Here is an 18962-nt window from a genome sequence, read left to right as displayed (position 1 = left end):
CAAAGCTGTTATGTTTCTGTATCTAAAGTGTGTTTTGTGACGTTGTATGCCGAAGACTTTGAGAGTCTTTTTAGCTATTGAGGAACCCAGTCGGCATGCATTCCACCCACTCTCCTGCATTTGCTCATGATAATGAACCTCTGCTCAGCATATGAATGGCTTCACCCATAACACACTCATGTGGCAGGCCGAGCGTACTCAAGCTCCATCTTGAATTGTCTGACGCCCTGCACTGACCCAAGGACTCTGTGAACACACACAAACAAGGAGGGGGCAAATGGTTCGAAGCAAGTACGAATTTACATTCACCAAATACATGAACATGACTGCTTTGCAATATCGAAACCTCCTCTTTTAAAGGTCTAATTACAGCGTTGGGATCAGCTATCAGATAAAGGTCAAGTTCAGATCCACAGTTGCTCGTTCAGCCTTGTGCTTCTCGTCTCATTTAAATAAACGCTTTATAAAAGGGCCTCCACTCACTTAATACTGCAGTAATGAGCGACTGTAGAAGTCAGGTGTCCGACAAGCCTACAAATGCACTTTGGGGACTTAACTTTTGTAACCTTGGTTTCCTTATTAGTTAATCATTTATATAACTTGTGCTACATTGTGATTGAGAGGCGGTGGGAAGATTGAAAGATCTCCAATTTGCCACTAACAAATATCCTCAGGAGAAAGAGAGGGCCTCGTAAACCCATTCAGTCACCAGGCTCTCAGAGGGAGTGCTTGTCTAATGTGAGGACGTGACTCACCAACTATATGTCATATTTAGCTGGTCTTCAGTGATAAGATGAAAGCAGAAAGCCCTTCGGTACCATTCAGGTTAAGCAGGCAGGGATTTCCTCCTTCACAGAGCCGTCCAATCTCGCGGTGCTGCCTCCATCTGCATGCTAAAGAGGAGCTTCCTCTCAGAAGTGCCGGCGCCGGCAGTGATTAGCATTTGGGCAGAGGGGACGGAGAGCAAATCCCGGAGTGTTTTTGGCGTGTACGTGCAGGAAGCTTAGTGAATGCCAATGTGCGGTGCTCTGTGAAAGGAGGGGGACCAAACAAATTGCCGGACACGTTGCATTAGTAGCAGATGTCCAATCGCTTTAAGAGTTGTGTTTAATTGATAGCTGAGGGACAAGTATATAAAACGGAGCAACATATCTTTAAAAGGCTGCTTCAGAGATGTATGTAATATTGCGCTTCCATCAAGTTTATTGAGAATGATCAAAATGTATACAGGAAAAGAAACCTGACTTTTACTTCTTGGTAAAGGTCAAGCTTAAAAAATTTCCTATAATGATTTTATTTTATTAAACTCACGCTGCCTGCATTTTTTTATCTCCATATTTGTTTTGCCTGTCTGTATCACATGCTTTCTGTTAAAACGTGTCGTCATTAAACCCAAACCAAGGTTTAAGTTTATGATGTGTAAATTGGTGAAGGTTTTTTATTAGGAAATGTACAAATAATGTGGATTAGATGTGCATGTATTAAAACTAGTTTTAGCCTGCAGTATTCATCCGACAAGAGAGAAAGGAGGAAGGCGTATTCACCGCGCTGCAGATCTTCTCTTCATTGTCCGGCATTGGACGGTGCAGATGAAAGGGCCACGGCGTGTTTTTGATCTGTGGGCTCGCCCTGAACGACAGGACCCCAATTCATATGTTAACCACACCAATTATTTGCATACGGTCCCCCAATTATAAAAGCTAACGAGAAGATTATGGGAAACGCACGCTGAAGCCGGCCCGCATCGCGATCCTGTCGCCGCGGATCCAAGGCCTGTGAGAAGACTTAGTCAAAGCCAATGAACATTTAGCCTCATACATCATGTCTGTAATTCATATCAGTGCTAATGCCTAATGTCGACGTCATTCGCTGTGAATCGGTAGCAGAGCCATTAAAGACGGTAAAAGAAGTAATGCTCCTTTCGGTTTCTGTTTAAAAAAAGACTTACAGAGGACTATTTAGTGATTACATTATATATCAATCTGATATGATTGTGACTTCCCAAACTTGACCGAATAAAGGACTTTCTCACTATCTTCTCCTTCTCCACCTTTCAAGCGACCCCCCGCTCCCCCATCGATGTTTAATGGCACAGAGAAATGGGCACGCAGCCCTGGGCGTGAATGCCATGCAGTGACTTCCTGAGCTGCAGCGGGAGCAGCCTCCGAAAAATAAACTCTTCCAACCGTGTCCGTTTTCTCATCACCACCTTCCTGAATGCGAGCCATTCTCATCATTATACCCTCACATTCAGCCGCCTGTAGGGTACCCTGCTGCTCCATTAAGGCCATACCGAGGCTCGCAAACCCCCCATTTCATGAGCCATCAATACCACTGAGTATAGGACTTAATTAGGGTGCTTGGCATGAGAGAAGGGCTTTTTTCTTTCACCATAGATGTTAAAACTGTACACAGTACTGATGCAACAGAAGTGATTCTGTCACTGTTGCAGCGTTTCATCACTATTGTTTGGCACAGTCGATGGCAATATCTTCACTAGTGGTTAGCATAAAGCATATGGAGTAGTATTATCTGTTGCTTTTTTCCCCTGCCGACTGCTATTCATTTACACGTGGTGTGCTTCAGTTCTCAGAGCTCGTGCCCCTGTCGGCTCCATCTGTGTGCTCAGACATGTCCTGACCCTCACGTTCTGCAGCCAGCGTGCCTATGTATGTGTGTGTGTGTGTGTGTGTGTGTGTGTGTGTGTTTGTGTAAGTTGCTGCAATGTGCTACGTCTCTGACATGTGCAGAAAACCAATTAGTTTTGGGATGGTGAAGTAGCTGGCCATGGAGAAAATGACAATGGAGTAATTGAAGAGGCTGGCTGAATGAGTGACTAGACAGCTCAATGCAGCTTTTAGTGTTTTCTCCACGGACAACATGAACAGAGAGAAAACCAAGTCCTGAGTGAAGGTGGTCTTATGTAGTTCCAGACAGTAATTAACATTGGAGAATTTCATTTAGCTGATTTCTATTGAACAACCAGCTGGGTTATGTAGTGTCATTCAAAGGTCCTTAACTGGGGTTTTGCATGCATTAGTTCATTTAATACACATCTAATTTATCTTACATCACAGCTTAGCATTTTGCAAACCATGCTGTTTTTGTTTCAGATTGTTTTTCCAAACAATCCAGACTTGCCATTGACTTGCACCACCAGACAGACCCAGGTTAGCGACTAGCTGGTGAACATAGTGGCGCATGTAACAGCTAAGGATCCAGATAATTCCCTCATTGTTAGTGGAGACCAAAAGCAGAGCTTTTAAAGGAGGGTGAATATTGGACTGTCATTCATCAGGTGGCCAGAAAATGTGTTAAAAAGATGATAATGTTGCTCTGCATCTGCATGTGTAAATAAGCAAATTAAAGAAGTTAGTAGTTTAAACTAAGCCAGTACCCTGGATTATCCCTTTTAGTACTTTCTCAGTTCTCATCATGAGGTAATGCTTTTGATGCATCATATATTCTGAAAAAGTGTCCGAACCATCCTGCCTCTTTCTAAGAGATTTCCTGTTTGATTTCCTCAGCAGTCTGACAGCTTTTGGCACAGCACTCCAAACACTACTGTGTTTTTATCTGGGCCTCTGCAGTCTCTGCCGATGTGAGCTTAATTGACTTTGGCTTTTCCCGTTCCGTCAGCGCAAGATGCACAGGAAGTTCAACAATTGTGATGGATATTTTGTGATTGCGCGTCCCCTCGAAGAATTGTATATTCAAATGAGAAGTGGGCTTTGAACTGAAGTTTCTTCTTCAAGATACAGGGCTCAGAATACACTCTTTATGCAAGCGTCTGCCTCATGCTACATCGGTAAAGGGAAGGTTTTACAATTAAGAACCTGAATACTCCACCCTGAGGTCTGGCTGTTTTTAATCATTCGTATGCTCGCTGTTCAGGCAGGATGTCAGTAGTTTTAGTGTCTTAGTTTCACGTCTTAAAAGCCCCATTTGAGTTTCCACTGTCGTCCTGCTGTGAGAGGGATGTAAGGAGTTGGTCCCGTATCACTGCGGCTCACAGGGATAATTATAACACACATACACACAGATGAATACAGGCACACTCATATAAAGTGTGCATACAGAGGTACACACATGCTGACCTGCTTGAGCTGAGCTGCTACACCTCATTAAATTGGGAAATTAATCCTGGATGAAGCCCTGGCTCTTTTTCAGATAAGAATCGCCAGGCTTTCGAGGATTCACCATAAAATTTATAATTAACACATTTATTCTCTTGCTGCCGCATGCTGCCCTTCTGCTTTTTTTTGGTTGTATTTCTTGTTTACAAATGATCGTGATCTTAACAACTTCTTACATCAACAACAAATGTATTTGGCACTGAGAAATTATAACAATGCAATTCCTAACTAATCACCATGAGTGGATTTTGCATAAATGGCATCTGGTTTGTTAATCCCGAACACATTGCACATTGAAAATAAACATTGTTGACAAAAGTGTGTTGCAGGTTTTCTGCTCAGTGCAATTACCTCTCTTTCCCTGCAGCCTATTAGCTTGATGAAATGGCCCCCTCGCTTTCCTCCCTGGATCTTTTTATGTCAAACAGCAGTGCGATTGGCTGCCCTAGGCGTATAATACACGCCTTCCCTAAAGAGGTGTAGTGGGAGCCGGGGGCAGCAGGCGTTAGCCTTGGTCTCTTCCCATGCCACCAGACGCCGGTGCCGAATCATGACTGTAGGGCAGCACTAATAAATACATGAGATCCCCAAGGAGAACCAGGCCTGGGTCTGATTGCCTAGCCTCTAGTCCCAGACACAGCTCCCACCACCTCATCTGCAGCCCTGACCCGCCCCATACCCAAAGGCAGGAGAGCAGCACACAGGCACTCTCAATGGGGAATCGATTTCATTCCTTCATACAGTAACCGGCATCAGTATCCTAAAATGTGATTGTGCGCTTTTGTGATAAGGCAGCAAATGAGTCTGCCCGAGCTCCAAATTAAGCTGTGATGTTTTAATACTGCCTTACTGCAGGCAGGCAGGAGAGCAAGATAAAAACAGGTCAGGCTGCAGTTTTTAAAAGACGTCCGTATCATCCTTTTTACTACGCTCGCATTCACGGGAAGACAATAAATTATACCGCTCATTTCTTCGTGACAGTGCTGAATTATGCAAATGAATATGAATTAAATTGAGCAAAGTCATTTTGACTCATGAGTTATGATTATTCTCTGAAGCTCGGGGTCATGCTGGTTTTGATGACCCTGGCAGTGATTATTTCAACATTAGCATTTTGCTTTCATTCCAGCTTTGTCTCACACAAATAATTGCTGCTGGTTGGATGAAAGTGGGATTCGGCAACACTGAGCTGCCTGGCAACAAGACAACGATTTCAAGCCTGGCATGTTCAATACAGTACAAACATGTTGGTTTTCAGTCTATTTCCAGTCAATCCCCACTGGTGTTGTGATGGAGACACAATTAGGTTATATTGTGTAACAAAGGAAAAGAAAATCCTCACTCTATTAACAGTTAATCAATAGCCAATTAGCCTCTCGCCACTCGGTTCACCTCGCGTGAACCTGAACAACCTGTTGAACTTGTAACATCTGTCCTCATTGAAGGGTTCCCACAAAGATGTCAGAGATCTGGGACCCGCCCAATCGCGCACGATGTTTCCCACTACGACAATCTTTGTGAAAGAATGATGGTTCGCCGTCTGAAACCTGACCTCCTTTTCGGATCAGTTTGCCGCGGGCTCAGTCAGTCAGTCGGTCAGTCAATCAAACTGATAAAGCTGAGAGTGAAACAGAAAGTAAAGGCCCCCCCCCTGTCTTGTCCCATGGCATGGCATCTGCCGCCTGATGTGATCGATATGGCAGAGAGGCCTAATGGCACCAATGGCCACGGCGGTGATTAGCCCAGCAAAGTGTGAGCCCCATCGGTCTGCATTGGAGCGCACTAGATTAAAAAGATAGCTTCCAGCAAACTGCACTGCATGGCAACTCACATCGATCTGTGGCCAGAGCTATATGTGTCTCTCTCATTCTCTCTCTCTCTCTCTCACCATGAGCACAAAACAAAACAAGCTCAGTATTATGAGTGATGGAAGCAGTGACTGGATGTGCGATTCAACCCAGTAATCTCTGCTCCTGCCTCTATCCTCTTATCTCTGAAGCTCTTTCTTTCTCTCTCTCTCTCTCTCCCTGTAGTTGTGAATGAGCACGTGTCCTCCGAGAGTGTGACTGAGCAGAAAGGCGGGGCGTCGCTGTATTTGGGGGCCGACCTTCGCGCCACACACCGATGATGGAGAGGAGGAGGATGGACGCAGCACTGCTGGTGCTGTTCCTGGTGCACCGCGCCGCAACACTGGAGGTCCCATTAGACCGTAAGGCAACACATCACACACCACAGAATGCATTTATATGCCCTCGAATGATTAACTATTCCTCAGTAAGGTGGCAAAATAAATCAGATTGATTGATTATGAAAGTTACTGTCATTGTCGATCTGTATTTTATCAAATTGAGAATGGAGTTTTTAAGAAGCTTTATTGTGCACTAATGGTTTTAAAATGATAACTTTTGTGAAAATGCCCATTTTAATTTCTCAGAGCTCAAAATGAAATTCTAATAAATAAACACAGCTGCATATTAATGTTCTGGGGCATTTATTATTGAATACAGTTATTTCAGCTCTAATCAGATTAATTCTACCCATCTATCGATATATATAATCTACATATCTGTCTATTACTGAGGTCCAATTTCCTGTTTTCGTATTTTATTTTTGGAGGAAAGCATGTCTTGGTTTTGTAAAGCAAACATTGTTATAACCAATGTTCTAACATCCTTAAGATGTTTGCCAGACTGACTTCCTGCACACAGCCTGATGTCACGGTGGCCCTCTACTGTCGTAGATCTTCATGTTGTTTGGTTGGAGCTGTAGACCACTGGAGGCTGCCATTTCTCAACTGGGGACAAACTATATTTTTCCTCCACTAATGTCTGGTTCTCTTTGCTGTCACAATGTTTCTTTCTTGTTTGCTGATTCACGTGGAAAACACTAAAGTTCTGGAAGGATGTAAGTCTCAAACTAGTGTGCATTCACTGCAGAGGTTGTGCTCGCATTGTTGTTGTGCATTAAAGGCTATATTTTATCTTTTTTTTTTAAATGATCTTTTTTTGTATTATATTTGGTCTGCTTTTTTGTTAAAGATGCTGAGTGTGTTTTGGAGTGGACTGCATGCATTGATCTCTTTGTTTCTCGGGTTTGCTGTTTTTGTTCTGTGTGGTTCTGCAGTGGTAGAGCGTTGTTGCGAAGAGCATGAGCATCATTTGTTTTCGTCAAAGTCCATTAGTTATTTCCCCAGCGCTGACAGGAACACATTAAGCATCGGATCATTACAATGAAGGGAAATGTACCTGAGCATGGCCTTTTTGCTGTTGCCCATGTTATGAGAGCTTTTTTTTTCGTGTCTGTCAGCAAACAGCCGCCCGGTTGGATTCAGTGTGGTAAGTCTGCATGCGATTGGTAATGGCTGCTTGTGTGGTCAATACAGCAACGGAAAAAAAAGGCTTAGTTATGCAGTAAAGGTCATGATTAAATATCACCCTCTTTTTGATCGCCTACAGTGCCGCAGCCACCGACCATAACTCACCAATCCCCCAAGGATTACATCATCGACCCACGAGAGAACATTATAATCCACTGCGAGGCGAAGGGCAAGCCTCCCCCCAGGTAGGAATCTGTGAAGTGAGATTTTGCATTTACGATGCTGTGAGGAAGGAAGATATTGGACTCAAACCACCAACTGTTAAATTCCAGTTAAAAGCCTGAGCTGGCAGGAAGTCTCCAGTACTTCCATTCTAAATGTGAGGAGTAAAGTTATGGTTTATTCATGCTACAATGAATAAAGAAGGAATGTTATTTATTCAGCGGGTACCCTTGCCAAACAATGATTGTAGCTAATGCTTTTGAATCCTCTCGGCTTCATCACTGCACTTCTATACTTGCAAGGAAGCTTCATTGACAAACCATATAAGTATTAGCCCTGAACCTTCACGTTTACTTGAACATAACTTTAACCATGATACAAAGTATTGTGTAACCTTCAAACACCCCTTTGAAGAAGTGAAGTCCAGCAAGTGCAGAGGAGGTGGAATCATTTGAGAGGTTGTTTTTACAGGAAACATATAAACTTCAATTGAAATCATAAGAATTTCAAAAAACATTTCTAAGAAATATTACCTTCCTGCAACTGAACCCTGCATATTTCAAACCAGTGACAGAAATACACAGACAGACATTTCTCATGCAAAATAAGTACCCCATTACTCATTTTAGGAACATGAAATAGGGCCTTTCTGCGCCTTTAAGATTCCTTAAACACATGATTTTGGATCAAGGATTCACCACAAGGAAAGATAAGAGCACACACTATTTCTCCATCCTAACCAGTACACATTTGTCTAACCTTTTCTCAGTACCATTTCAAACCTGTATTACTATACAGCGTTGTGTCTGTACACTTCACCAGATTATCAGAACATAATTTGTCATCTGTGGATATTAGCGACACTATTCCACTCCACTGGTCTGTTTTTCCCCCTCAGTTTCTCCTGGACCAGAAATGGCACCCACTTTGACATCGACGAGGACCCCAATGTGACCCTGAAGCCCCACTCCGGGACCCTGGTGGTGGACATCAGCAGAGCGAAGGCCGAGCATTACGAGTGCGTGTACCAGTGCACGGCGAGGAACAAACATGGGACTGCCGTTTCCAACAACATAGTCGTACAGCAGTCCCGTAAGTGGAGGGCGGTCGATTTCATTTCATTTCTCTTCTCTTCCATTTTCTTAATGTCATGCATATGTCACACATTTCTCACGCCATTCTTTTTTTTTCTTTTCTTTTTCTAACCATTAAGTTGCCTTTTCCGTCTTAAGAGCACTCCTGGAAGGTAAAGGTTGCATGTAGGATGTAAGATAGACAGCGAATATCCCTTTGTATTTCCCTTCCTGCGTATATGTTCTTCAGTTCGGCATCATCCCTCTCACTCTACCTTGTCACATCTGTCATCACGTCAGCGACGGTCCATTAGCAATCCACATCTAATGTCAAATCACAAGGTTCCTCTCCACTGAAGTGTGTGTCCTTCTCCCACCGATGCAGGGTCCCCCTTGTGGTCGAAGGAGAAAGTCAAGGCATTAGTCGTTCAGGAGGGCGTGTCCTTGGTGCTGCCGTGCCGACCCCCTGCTGGCCTGCCTCCTCCCATCATATTCTGGATGGACAATAGTGAGCACATTATAACACACTGTTACCGACTTAGTTTTTCCCATGAGTCCAGGTCGGTCCGGATATCTTGGATATGTGTCCTTGATGTGTCTGCTCTCGAAGAATCCCCATCACTGTTCTTTTCTATAAACATGCTCCTTTCACATCATATTTGTTATATTACAGTACATTACAAACATTAATATGAACATCTGCGACCATAGTTTGCTGTGTTTGCGATGTAGAACCAGGGGTTTATGGGAAATATGTTTTTAATGTTGAGACATACAAGCACTAGAGGCTACCAATAGTGTAATTGTCTATACTACATGAGTTATTTATTACTGGTTCACCCAAATTACAAAAAAGCATGTGCTCTCTTACCTCTTGTTGAATATCTTTGCAGATCTGCTGAGCAGAATTGTGTGATTTAATTGAAAGGTCGGCTAATCAATGGACCTTGTGAATAAACCAACAATCATAAGTTTTGGATACACCTGATTTATGCCTCTTTTCAAACACAGTTACTTTGGATAATCCACAGAACTCGCTGCTACGATATTCCAATGAAAACTTGAAAGACCATACCACATATCTTTTAGCTAAATGTTCACCTTTGACTACAGTGGCATGTATTGAAATCGCTGTACGCTTCGAATGATTTAAACCTGGCGTACATTTCAGACTTCCGGAGGCTGCCGCAGAGCAGCAGGGTGTCCCAGTCTCTGAACGGAGACCTTTACTTCTCCAACGTGCTCCGAGAGGATTCCAGGAACGACTACATCTGCTACGCCCGCTTCCCGTACACACAAACCATCCAGCAGAAACAACCCATTACCGTCAGGGTCCTCAACCGTAAGTCTGACTATGTGAGAGAGAGAGAGAGAGAGAGAGAGAGAGACAAGGTAAAGGAAGTCAAATGAGTGTAATTAGTGAGCATCACTGTACGTTTGTGTGTAATGTGCCCGCGTGAGAGGCAGTTAATTCACAGTATAATGTGCTCGAGTGACTGCGTAGGAGGGGAACAGCCTCTCCTATCTCTGATCCCATCCTCAGAGACGCCAGTGGTCGTCATCCCACTGAAAAGACATATTGTCAGAGCTCTCGCGGCTCACAGCGCTATCTGCCAGGCAGGCGTTCATTTTATTACTTCTGTGAGACGTTCAGTATGCGCACGCTCCGCCAACAACAAAGACGGCTCTCATGCAGGGGAGCATTTCGCAGTCGACATTTATTGTTCCCACAAGATTCTTATGGTTATCATTTCTCATCTCATTTTTTTGGAATGTTTTGTTTTTATTCTGAACACCCGTATTCATTTTGTTAATTTTTTCTCTCCATGTGCCTGATGATTTCAACTTGTTGCGTGTTTGATTTTTTTTGTGTTGTTGTTGTTGTTGTTGTTGTTGTGTTACAGTGGATGCAATCAATGACACAATGGCAGCTTTTTACAATGACACTGATTTATTTAGTGGTGAGTTTTGGCCCCCTCTAGTGTTTACCCCCCCCCCCCCCCCCCCCCTCCCTTCAACGTAGCGCTCCAAACTCTAGCTCTTACCCCACTAACACTAACCCTCCTCCCGGACAACCCAAAGCTTTCCACCCTCTCTCTGATTGGTTTAGTGGTGAGATCTGGCACCCCCTGGTGTTTACCTGCCAACACTTAATGGTTACCCACTAACCCCAAAATCCAAGAAGGTACTTTTCCATCCCTCTGTCACTCCTGCTCTATCCAATCAAAACCCTTCTGACACCTGTTCACTTCCTCCTGTGAATTGCTTAAACCAGCGCTGCATGATGACTCCGATGTCGACTGAGCTGATTGTGTAACTTGGACATGTAACAACATCTGCGCAGGCTTGCTGTTTTGAAAACTACATTTTAATTCAAAATAAAGTGATTACGTAATGCTTTAAACGTATTAAAAATGTAATCTGATTAATGATAATCTGTTAGTTTTAAGGATAGCTATATTAAAACTTTCCTTTTTATTTGCCTTTCCTGTCAAACAGCCAGCTGCAATCTTCATTTTCAAAATGACTCTTTATCCGCTGCCCTGCCTAATATTAAAGTGCACCTAGTTGTTAATCTCTCTGCCACCAATGATTTTAACATCACTTCTTTTCTAATTGCTCAAAAATATCTTTTGCTTTGTCTCTATTTTCTAACCCGAAACATGCAAGCAGTTTCTCATCAAATTGCTCACATGCCAGGGTGTTAATGAATCATCATTACCATCGTCATAAACACTTTGTATTATTGGAGTAGCAGATTACTTCTTAACAAATTCAGTTGCAGAAAGCAAATCTTCATGTCTCTGATTCTCAATTCCATATCCGATTAATTTTGGTCAACATTATAACCCCAGAGAGGGATTAATTGGCTATTAACACCCACAGAATGCAGTGCAGTAAAACACTACATGACAATATAATTGACATCAAACCATAAAATATGAGAATGTGGTAATGAAGTGGCTCAGTGCCCGTGCATTGCAGACCCATTGTAGGAGAGAGGTTTCATTATACCGCGGAGAAGAAAGGAGAGTGAAAGTGAAGGGTCTGTTTCTGGCCTGGATCTTCACTCTGTTGCGGACGCATGCAGAAGAGCTGGTAATAGTTCCCTTTGTGTGTAACTACAGAAGAACCAGCAGATGAGAGGAAGCCAACCTTCCTCATCCCATCTGGCCCCACCAGCTCCAAGATGGTGTTGAGAGGACAGGTGCTGGAGATGGAGTGTATTGCCGAAGGACTGTGAGTGAAAGAATCCGCCATTACTTCAGCCCTGAAAGCCTCAAGTGCCCACCTGCTCCAGTGTCATCATCATGTATTTGTCTTTGTCTCCTTCCTCTTTCTACTTGAGTCCAGGCTCACCCCGGATGTATCTTGGACCAAAGTGAGCGGGGACCTCCCAGCCAAGCGCACATCTTTCCTGCACTACCAGAAGACCCTACGCATCGTGGACGCGTCGGAATCGGACGCGGGAGATTACCGCTGCACCGCCAGGAACCGGCTGGGCTCGGTGCACCACACCATCCACGTCACGGTCAAAGGTGCGTCTGTGATGGAGTGCGCGGTATCCCATCGGGTCGTGCGTTCACCATGTGGACGACACAGAACAATCCCTCTTTCTGTCTCTTCATCCTCCCTCCATCTCCTAATGGATTTATGCACAGATGCCGACCGGGCAGCGCGTTCAGTGATTAATTCTCCAGCCTTCTGCCGCGCTCTGTTCTATTTCCAGCTGCTCCATATTGGATCGGTGGCGCCCCCAGGAACCTCGTCCTAGCTCCAGGAGAGAGCGGCGTGCTGACCTGCAGGGCCAGTGGCACGCCCAAGCCCTCCGTCTCCTGGGCCATGAACGGCATCCCCATCGAGAGTGAGCGCAACCGGTTCCTGTTCCTCTTAATGGCCTCATTTGTTTGATAGCAGCTGGGATGTTTGAATTCATTATTCGAGACATGATTTTGGTTCTCGGTAACGTGTAGCGTTTTCATCCACACGTGGTTGATGTATCTACGATACTTGAGTTTGAGTGACAGGGACTAAGATTAAAAGAAAATCTTGAAAAATAAGCAACACTTGTCAGTTGCATCAGTGTTTTAATATATTGTCACAAATAAATACACCAATTATTGTCACCCTGAGGTTATAACTTCAGGAAGTCACTACACCTAGCCAAGAAATATATAAACCATAACTTGTTGATTATACTGTTTACTTTTTGCGCAGTTTAAAGAATTGAGATACTACTTAGTGAGCTTTCGAGGTGCTGTAGGCAGATGTTGTTTCCTTTGAACAGAACCATGTTCGCTTTCCGCCGTGTTTTTTGTCTTTATGCTAAGCTGAGCTAACCAGCTGCTAGTAGTAGCTTCTCCTTTAATTAGGCAATAAATCAGCTAACTTTAACAAAAGAAAAATACATTTTAAATTACCAAAATGATGATGTAAATGAGGAAATGTCTTCTCTGTGAGATTCATCCGTAATTCAAAGAGCCAGGGTTACATCTGTAACCGCTGCTACCCACAAACAGATTCCCCCAAGGACCTCAGCAGGAAGGTGGAGGACGACACCATCATCTTCACAGATGTGCAGACCGGATCCAGCGCCGTCTACCAGTGTAATGTCTCCAATGACTACGGGTACCTGCTGTCCAACGCGTTCGTCAACGTGCTCTGTAAGTTTCAGCACGCAAGATACGTTTATGCGAGAATGCTGTTCTCCATTAGCATTGATTTCACGTAGCGTGATAAATAACGTGGCAATAATTGCTTCTGCCTCACTGCAGCGGAGACGCCCAGAGTGCTGACACCAGCCAACAAAGTTTACCAGGTCATCAAAAACCACCAGGCCTTGCTGGACTGCGCTTCCTTCGGGTCACCCATCCCTAAAATTACTTGGTGAGTTATTTAACTTTTCACAGAGGAAAGTGTTGTGTGTTGCTTCAAAAAGCTCACGGGGGGCCGCCTCTCCGTCTCAGGTTCAAAGACAGCCGGTCCAGTACCCTCGACGGAGACCCTTACATCCTGCACGACAATGGGACTCTGGAGATCCACGTGGCTCAAGCACGCAATAGTGGCAAATACACGTGCGTGGCCCGAAACATCCTCGGTATCAACGAGAATCACATCTATCTGGAGGTCAAAGGTGAGAGTGGTTCTTCACTTCAGATCCAAATATGATCACCCAAGGGAGAGCATCCAACTGGCTCATAACTCACACAATGCTATTGCAGTGGGATCTTTATGATAGAAGCAAATGTTTAATACATTTATCAAACATTTGTGGTTATGGAGTCGAGACGCAGGACTGAACACAGGAAAAGAGTCACCTCACAATGATTCGTTGGGGGAATTAGTTTATCAATGGGTCATATCTGCCGACGCATGTAAACATGAAGCTTTATCAGCGCAGATTTCACAGGATTGTTCTCTTTTGTTGTTTCCACGAACCATCGTGGAAACAACAATTAACAGAAGATCCACCATTGAATAAAAACTACTGTTCATTTAAAAAAATATCTATTTTGTAGAGATAATTTTGTAAACTTTACTGGAACGGAAATTATCCATCTCGTTTTTTTTAAAGGTTTTATCACCAAAATTATTATTTGAATCAATAAAAATATATATATATTTGCAGCCCTATTAATAACCTTTGGAGTCAGCTCTTTTCCAAACACATGCTTTATGTTTATTCACACTGATGAGGTTGATTGCTCAGATCCTTTGATTTTATTTGACTGACTCTCACCTCCGTCTCCCGTCAGACCCCACCCGGATCCTGAAGCAGCCGGAGTACAAAGTGGTCCAGATGGGCAGGTCCGTGGTGTTTGAGTGCAAGGTGAAACACGACCCCTCGCTCATCCCCACCATGACCTGGCTCAAAGACGACGGAGAGCTGCCCGATGACGAGAGGTCAGAGCGGTCGGCAGATGTCTCACTTCTCAGACCTGTGTTTGCTACGTTAGTTATAACATCAGATAATCCTTTATTAGTCCCGCAGTGGGGACATTTACGGGGATTACAGCTGCATAGTGTAAAGTGCAAACAAGAGACATGGTAAAAAAAATAAACAAGATCAAAACAAGTAGTATAATATAGTATATACAGCATATTGGATTGAGCCTGTATTTAATTAACAATCCTACCTGTAAACCACAAGGTTTGATAGATTCCGATGCTAAACTGTCTGTATGAATGTTTGGGGATCAATAAAGTACTTATCTATCTTTCTATCTTGTTCACAGATTAATCGTAGACTCTGACAGCCTCACCATCACTGATGTGACAGAGAACGATGCGGGCGTGTACACCTGCGTCATGAACACCACTCTGGACCATGACTCAGCCAGCGCGGAGCTCACTGTTGTCGGTATGTTCAGCTTTGCAGGAGCTCAATTTCAAATTATGAAAGAGTGAACTTTTCTACATCGCAGCTCTTCCCGCAGAAGTGAATCTGTCCAATAACTGACACAACAGATTGCCTTTGAAGTCCGTCAAGGTTAATTGCCTGAGAGTTTACTTAAGAGGGTCGGGGCGGCTTTAGTCAGCTATCTTGTCAGCAGCATGAATATTTGATTGTTGCCGTGTTAGCGAGCCAGATAATCTTCTTTGTTTTCTTCTGGCTGACTGACCACTAAACTCCCTATTTCACTCCTGTCCTCCTCCCTGGCAGAGGCCACGACACCAGCTGTTGGCTACGGTAAACCTGCGGCACACAGGAGCACCCAGATGTGCTGACATGGGCTTGTGGTGTTTGTTGGATGTTTTTGTCAAGTGAAGCATGTGGCCCAAAGATTTATTTTTGACAATCACAGAGCATTTTTTATGTTGTTTATTTCGTTTCGATTCACCAATATTTATTTATTTTTTCGTCTCAACTGGGTGTTTTTCAAAATGTATTAATTTCCTATTTTCACTAAAGTGTCTTTGTGTCTCCCCAAAGCGCCGGTCGGAATCTTTTCTTCATGGTTAATTTATTCCAAGCATGCGTTTCACTCAATCATTACAATTCTAAAACATGAGCATCAATTTAACCTCTCTGGTGAGCCCGAGACTCTATTTCATGCAGAGTGATCATGGGAGATGCTCAGATGAGCGCCGGTCGTTTCATTTGCATGATGCAGCGTCTGCATGAGCATCCCAGAGCGCGGCGTCAAATGCAACGTGCACAGAGGACACAACTGGAAGCTGAGCTTGGTTAAACCAACATGCTCAGTATTTGTTATGATACTAGTATCAAAGAAACACATTTATGTAACCGGATACCCTCTTTTGTTTTTGCTCCATCTTCTCGTGGCATGAACCCTCCATATTCTGTAAACTGTAACTGTGTGCTGATGCTGCTGCCCGTGCTGCTTCTCCTCCAGAGCGGCCCGACCCCCCAACTGACCTGGAGCTGACAGACCAGAAAAAGAGGGGTGTTCAGCTCACTTGGATCCCTGGGGATGAACACAACAGTCCGATTCAGAGTATGTCTTAAGTGTGTTTGTATGAGGGTGTCTGTTTGGGATTTTTATGTGAAGAGAGACAATCCACTTTTTACACATATGAACAGAGATATTTGTATTATCTTCCAATGGAAAGCCTGTTTTCTGAACATGTGGTGTGTCGATTGAAAGAAGTGGCCATTGAGGAGGCAAGGAGCTTCTAATTAAAGATGCTTTTAAGTTGCATTGTGGTAATTGTAGGATCGAGCAATTTTGGAGCTCGATCCATACAGGGACTAAAAGTCAGGATGCCTCTGCTGCTTAGGATTTGATTTACAGTATAATAATTGTCTCTGATGAGTCTCACAAAATGATCAAGATGCAAAACTAAATCACTGAATTCACCTTTAAATTATATAATCTTTCACATTTAGCTAGTACATATGTGAACAAAATCCGAATGATTTGTAAAAAACACAATTACAATCAACCAATAATATAGTCTGCAAAAGTCAGTAAAAAAAGGGAAAAATCCACCAAATCTGTCTTTTGGAAAAACAAAACTATCCCTATCGGACTGAAAGGGGGCCGTAACGAAGTGTACTTTCTTCAATGACAGCTGAGGTCATCTTGAAATCATTGGCTACAATGAGGTCCGATGGCATAAAAAAATACTGAATAATCCACAGAAGAGCACTGGCGGCGTGGCATATTCACATTCATTTTAGCAAACCATTTTGATTTTGAGTTACAGTATCCCAGAAAAAATACTTGAGGGCATTTATTTCCGTTATGCAGTGTATCAAGTAACCAGTTACGAACAATAACTGTCTTCTTTTTTTTTAAACAGAATTTCTGATCCAGTATCAAGACTCGCTGCACCACCGAGGGCACTGGCATAATCTCACCGAGGTCCCCGGCACCAGGACCACAGCTCACCTCAAACTGTCGCCCCACGTCCACTACACCTTCAGAGTGTTGGCCCTCAACGCTGTGGATTTCAGCCGCCCCAGCTTCCCCTCCAGAGGGTTTAAGACAGAACCTGCAGGTACTTTGTCTGTGGACTTACTGATGGCCTTGTGTGTTTTCACTCTGTACATTAATTGTGTCATGCTTTTAAATATGACATAAATGATCTACACGTGATTCTTTCTCTGTTTTTCGGGAGTAAACAAGTAAGAAAGCATATTCATCCAATTTTGAGCTGAGCCTCAGTGACGGCTTTAAGGTTTTCCTTGGGATACCGTTTCATATCGTCTTTATTATTATGCTTTTGTTTTAGCTCCAGACGAGAACCCAACCGGTGTCCAGGGATTTGGAACGGAACATGATAATCTTGTAATTTCATGGAAGGTAATATAGTTGTATAAAGCCATCTGTTTTAATCCTGAAGCATTTACTGTTGTCCAGGGACCACTGTGAGAAACGTGTCCTTGTACTGTGTTATTGCCTGGTCTTATGAGATTTCTATCATCCGCCAACACCTTCATTGTTCTCCTGAAGACATTAAGTAATGAAACATAAGATTTCAAACTTCCTCCTCTGCAGCCGCTGTCAGGCCTCCAGTCAAACGGCCCGGGGCTTCACTACAGAGTGATGTGGAGGCAGAAGGTGGTGGACAGCGATTGGACCACAGTGACTGTGGCGAACAACTCCAAGTTTGTTGTGTCTGGAACGCCCACATTTGTTCCTTATGAGCTCAAAGTTCAGGCAGTGAACGACTACGGAGCGGGACCCGAGCCCGCTGTTGCCCACGGCTACTCGGGAGAGGACTGTGAGTTGGATCGACTCTTTCGACCCTTAAAAATATATCATTATTTGCAAGAGTCTGGAGGGGGGATGCATTCGGCTGTGAAAGCTAAAACATTTAGTCCGTATGTATTTAGCTGTTCCTTGTCTATTGTACAGTGCCAGTAGCAGCTCCAGATCATGTGCAGGTCATGTTGATAAACAGCACTCTGGCAGAGGTACATTGGGATCCCGTGCCCTCTAAATTAATACGAGGACATCTCAAAGGATATAAGGTATAGTCCAAAAGAACACATGCCCACCTACATAACACACACACACACACACACACACACACACACACACACACACACACACACACACACACACACACTCACACACACAACTCATACTGTATACTAACTGTGTAACTTGTAGGTGTACTACTGGAGAAAGCACAGCCTCCACAAACACAACCCCGATCTTGTGGAGAACCAGATCCTGACCTTCAGTGGGAACCACACCCACAGGAAGCTGCCAGGCCTGCACCCCTTCAGTGTCTACTCCTTAAACGTCAGGGTGTATAACGGCAAGGGAGAGGGTCCCCCCAGCCCCGACCTGCAGTTCAACACACCGGAAGGAGGTAAAGGAATACTCTTTGTTTGTTTCTTTCTTTTTATTCAATCACAACTGAGACTGACTCTCCTATGGTGCACCTACTTAACAATTTATATAAATAAAATCACTTTTTATATAAAAATCCAATCATATTTCCTTCCTGTAAAACAAAAGATGACGTGCACTTACGTTAACGAGTACCAGCCAATTTCGACAGATTCATGACATCACCCATCAATCAATGTGCAGCTTTAAGCGACAATGGAAGCGTGTGTGCGTGTGTGTGTGTGTGTGCGTGTGTGTGTGTGTGTGTGTGTGAGTGTGTGTGTCTGGTCTTTGTCACGCGTTCTAAGCCAGCCTACTCTTAAGTGGGCCAATCAAATGCAAGGGATTTGATTTAAATCCCTTTTATAACTACCGATGAAATATTCTGTCTCACTAGGGAATATGT

At 43.7% G+C, this 18962-nt stretch overlaps 1 protein-coding gene across 1 annotated transcript in view; it reads left to right on the top strand.

The window, feature by feature from the left end:
• Positions 1-18962, top strand: part of LOC117732088 (neuronal cell adhesion molecule-like) — a 37781-nt gene that overhangs the window by 10038 nt on the left and 8781 nt on the right. The window contains exons 2-22 of the mRNA XM_034534741.1: positions 6170-6345; positions 7023-7040; positions 7592-7697; positions 8573-8766; positions 9133-9255; positions 9919-10089; positions 11876-11987; positions 12102-12286; positions 12478-12612; positions 13268-13411; positions 13523-13634; positions 13715-13881; positions 14504-14651; positions 14984-15108; positions 15412-15438; positions 16106-16207; positions 17016-17213; positions 17448-17518; positions 17714-17939; positions 18074-18189; positions 18332-18536. Of these exons, the coding sequence (XP_034390632.1) occupies positions 6261-6345; positions 7023-7040; positions 7592-7697; positions 8573-8766; positions 9133-9255; positions 9919-10089; positions 11876-11987; positions 12102-12286; positions 12478-12612; positions 13268-13411; positions 13523-13634; positions 13715-13881; positions 14504-14651; positions 14984-15108; positions 15412-15438; positions 16106-16207; positions 17016-17213; positions 17448-17518; positions 17714-17939; positions 18074-18189; positions 18332-18536 (2770 nt within the window). The 5' untranslated portion in view covers positions 6170-6260. The remainder of the gene's footprint in view (positions 1-6169; positions 6346-7022; positions 7041-7591; positions 7698-8572; positions 8767-9132; positions 9256-9918; positions 10090-11875; positions 11988-12101; positions 12287-12477; positions 12613-13267; positions 13412-13522; positions 13635-13714; positions 13882-14503; positions 14652-14983; positions 15109-15411; positions 15439-16105; positions 16208-17015; positions 17214-17447; positions 17519-17713; positions 17940-18073; positions 18190-18331; positions 18537-18962) is intronic.

Source organism: Cyclopterus lumpus, chromosome 6, assembly GCF_009769545.1.
Source record: "Cyclopterus lumpus isolate fCycLum1 chromosome 6, fCycLum1.pri, whole genome shotgun sequence".
In the NCBI taxonomy this organism is placed as follows: Eukaryota; Metazoa; Chordata; class Actinopteri; order Perciformes; family Cyclopteridae; genus Cyclopterus; species Cyclopterus lumpus.
Note: the sequence above shows the minus strand (reverse complement) of the source record. Positions and strands in the feature narration are given on the sequence as shown.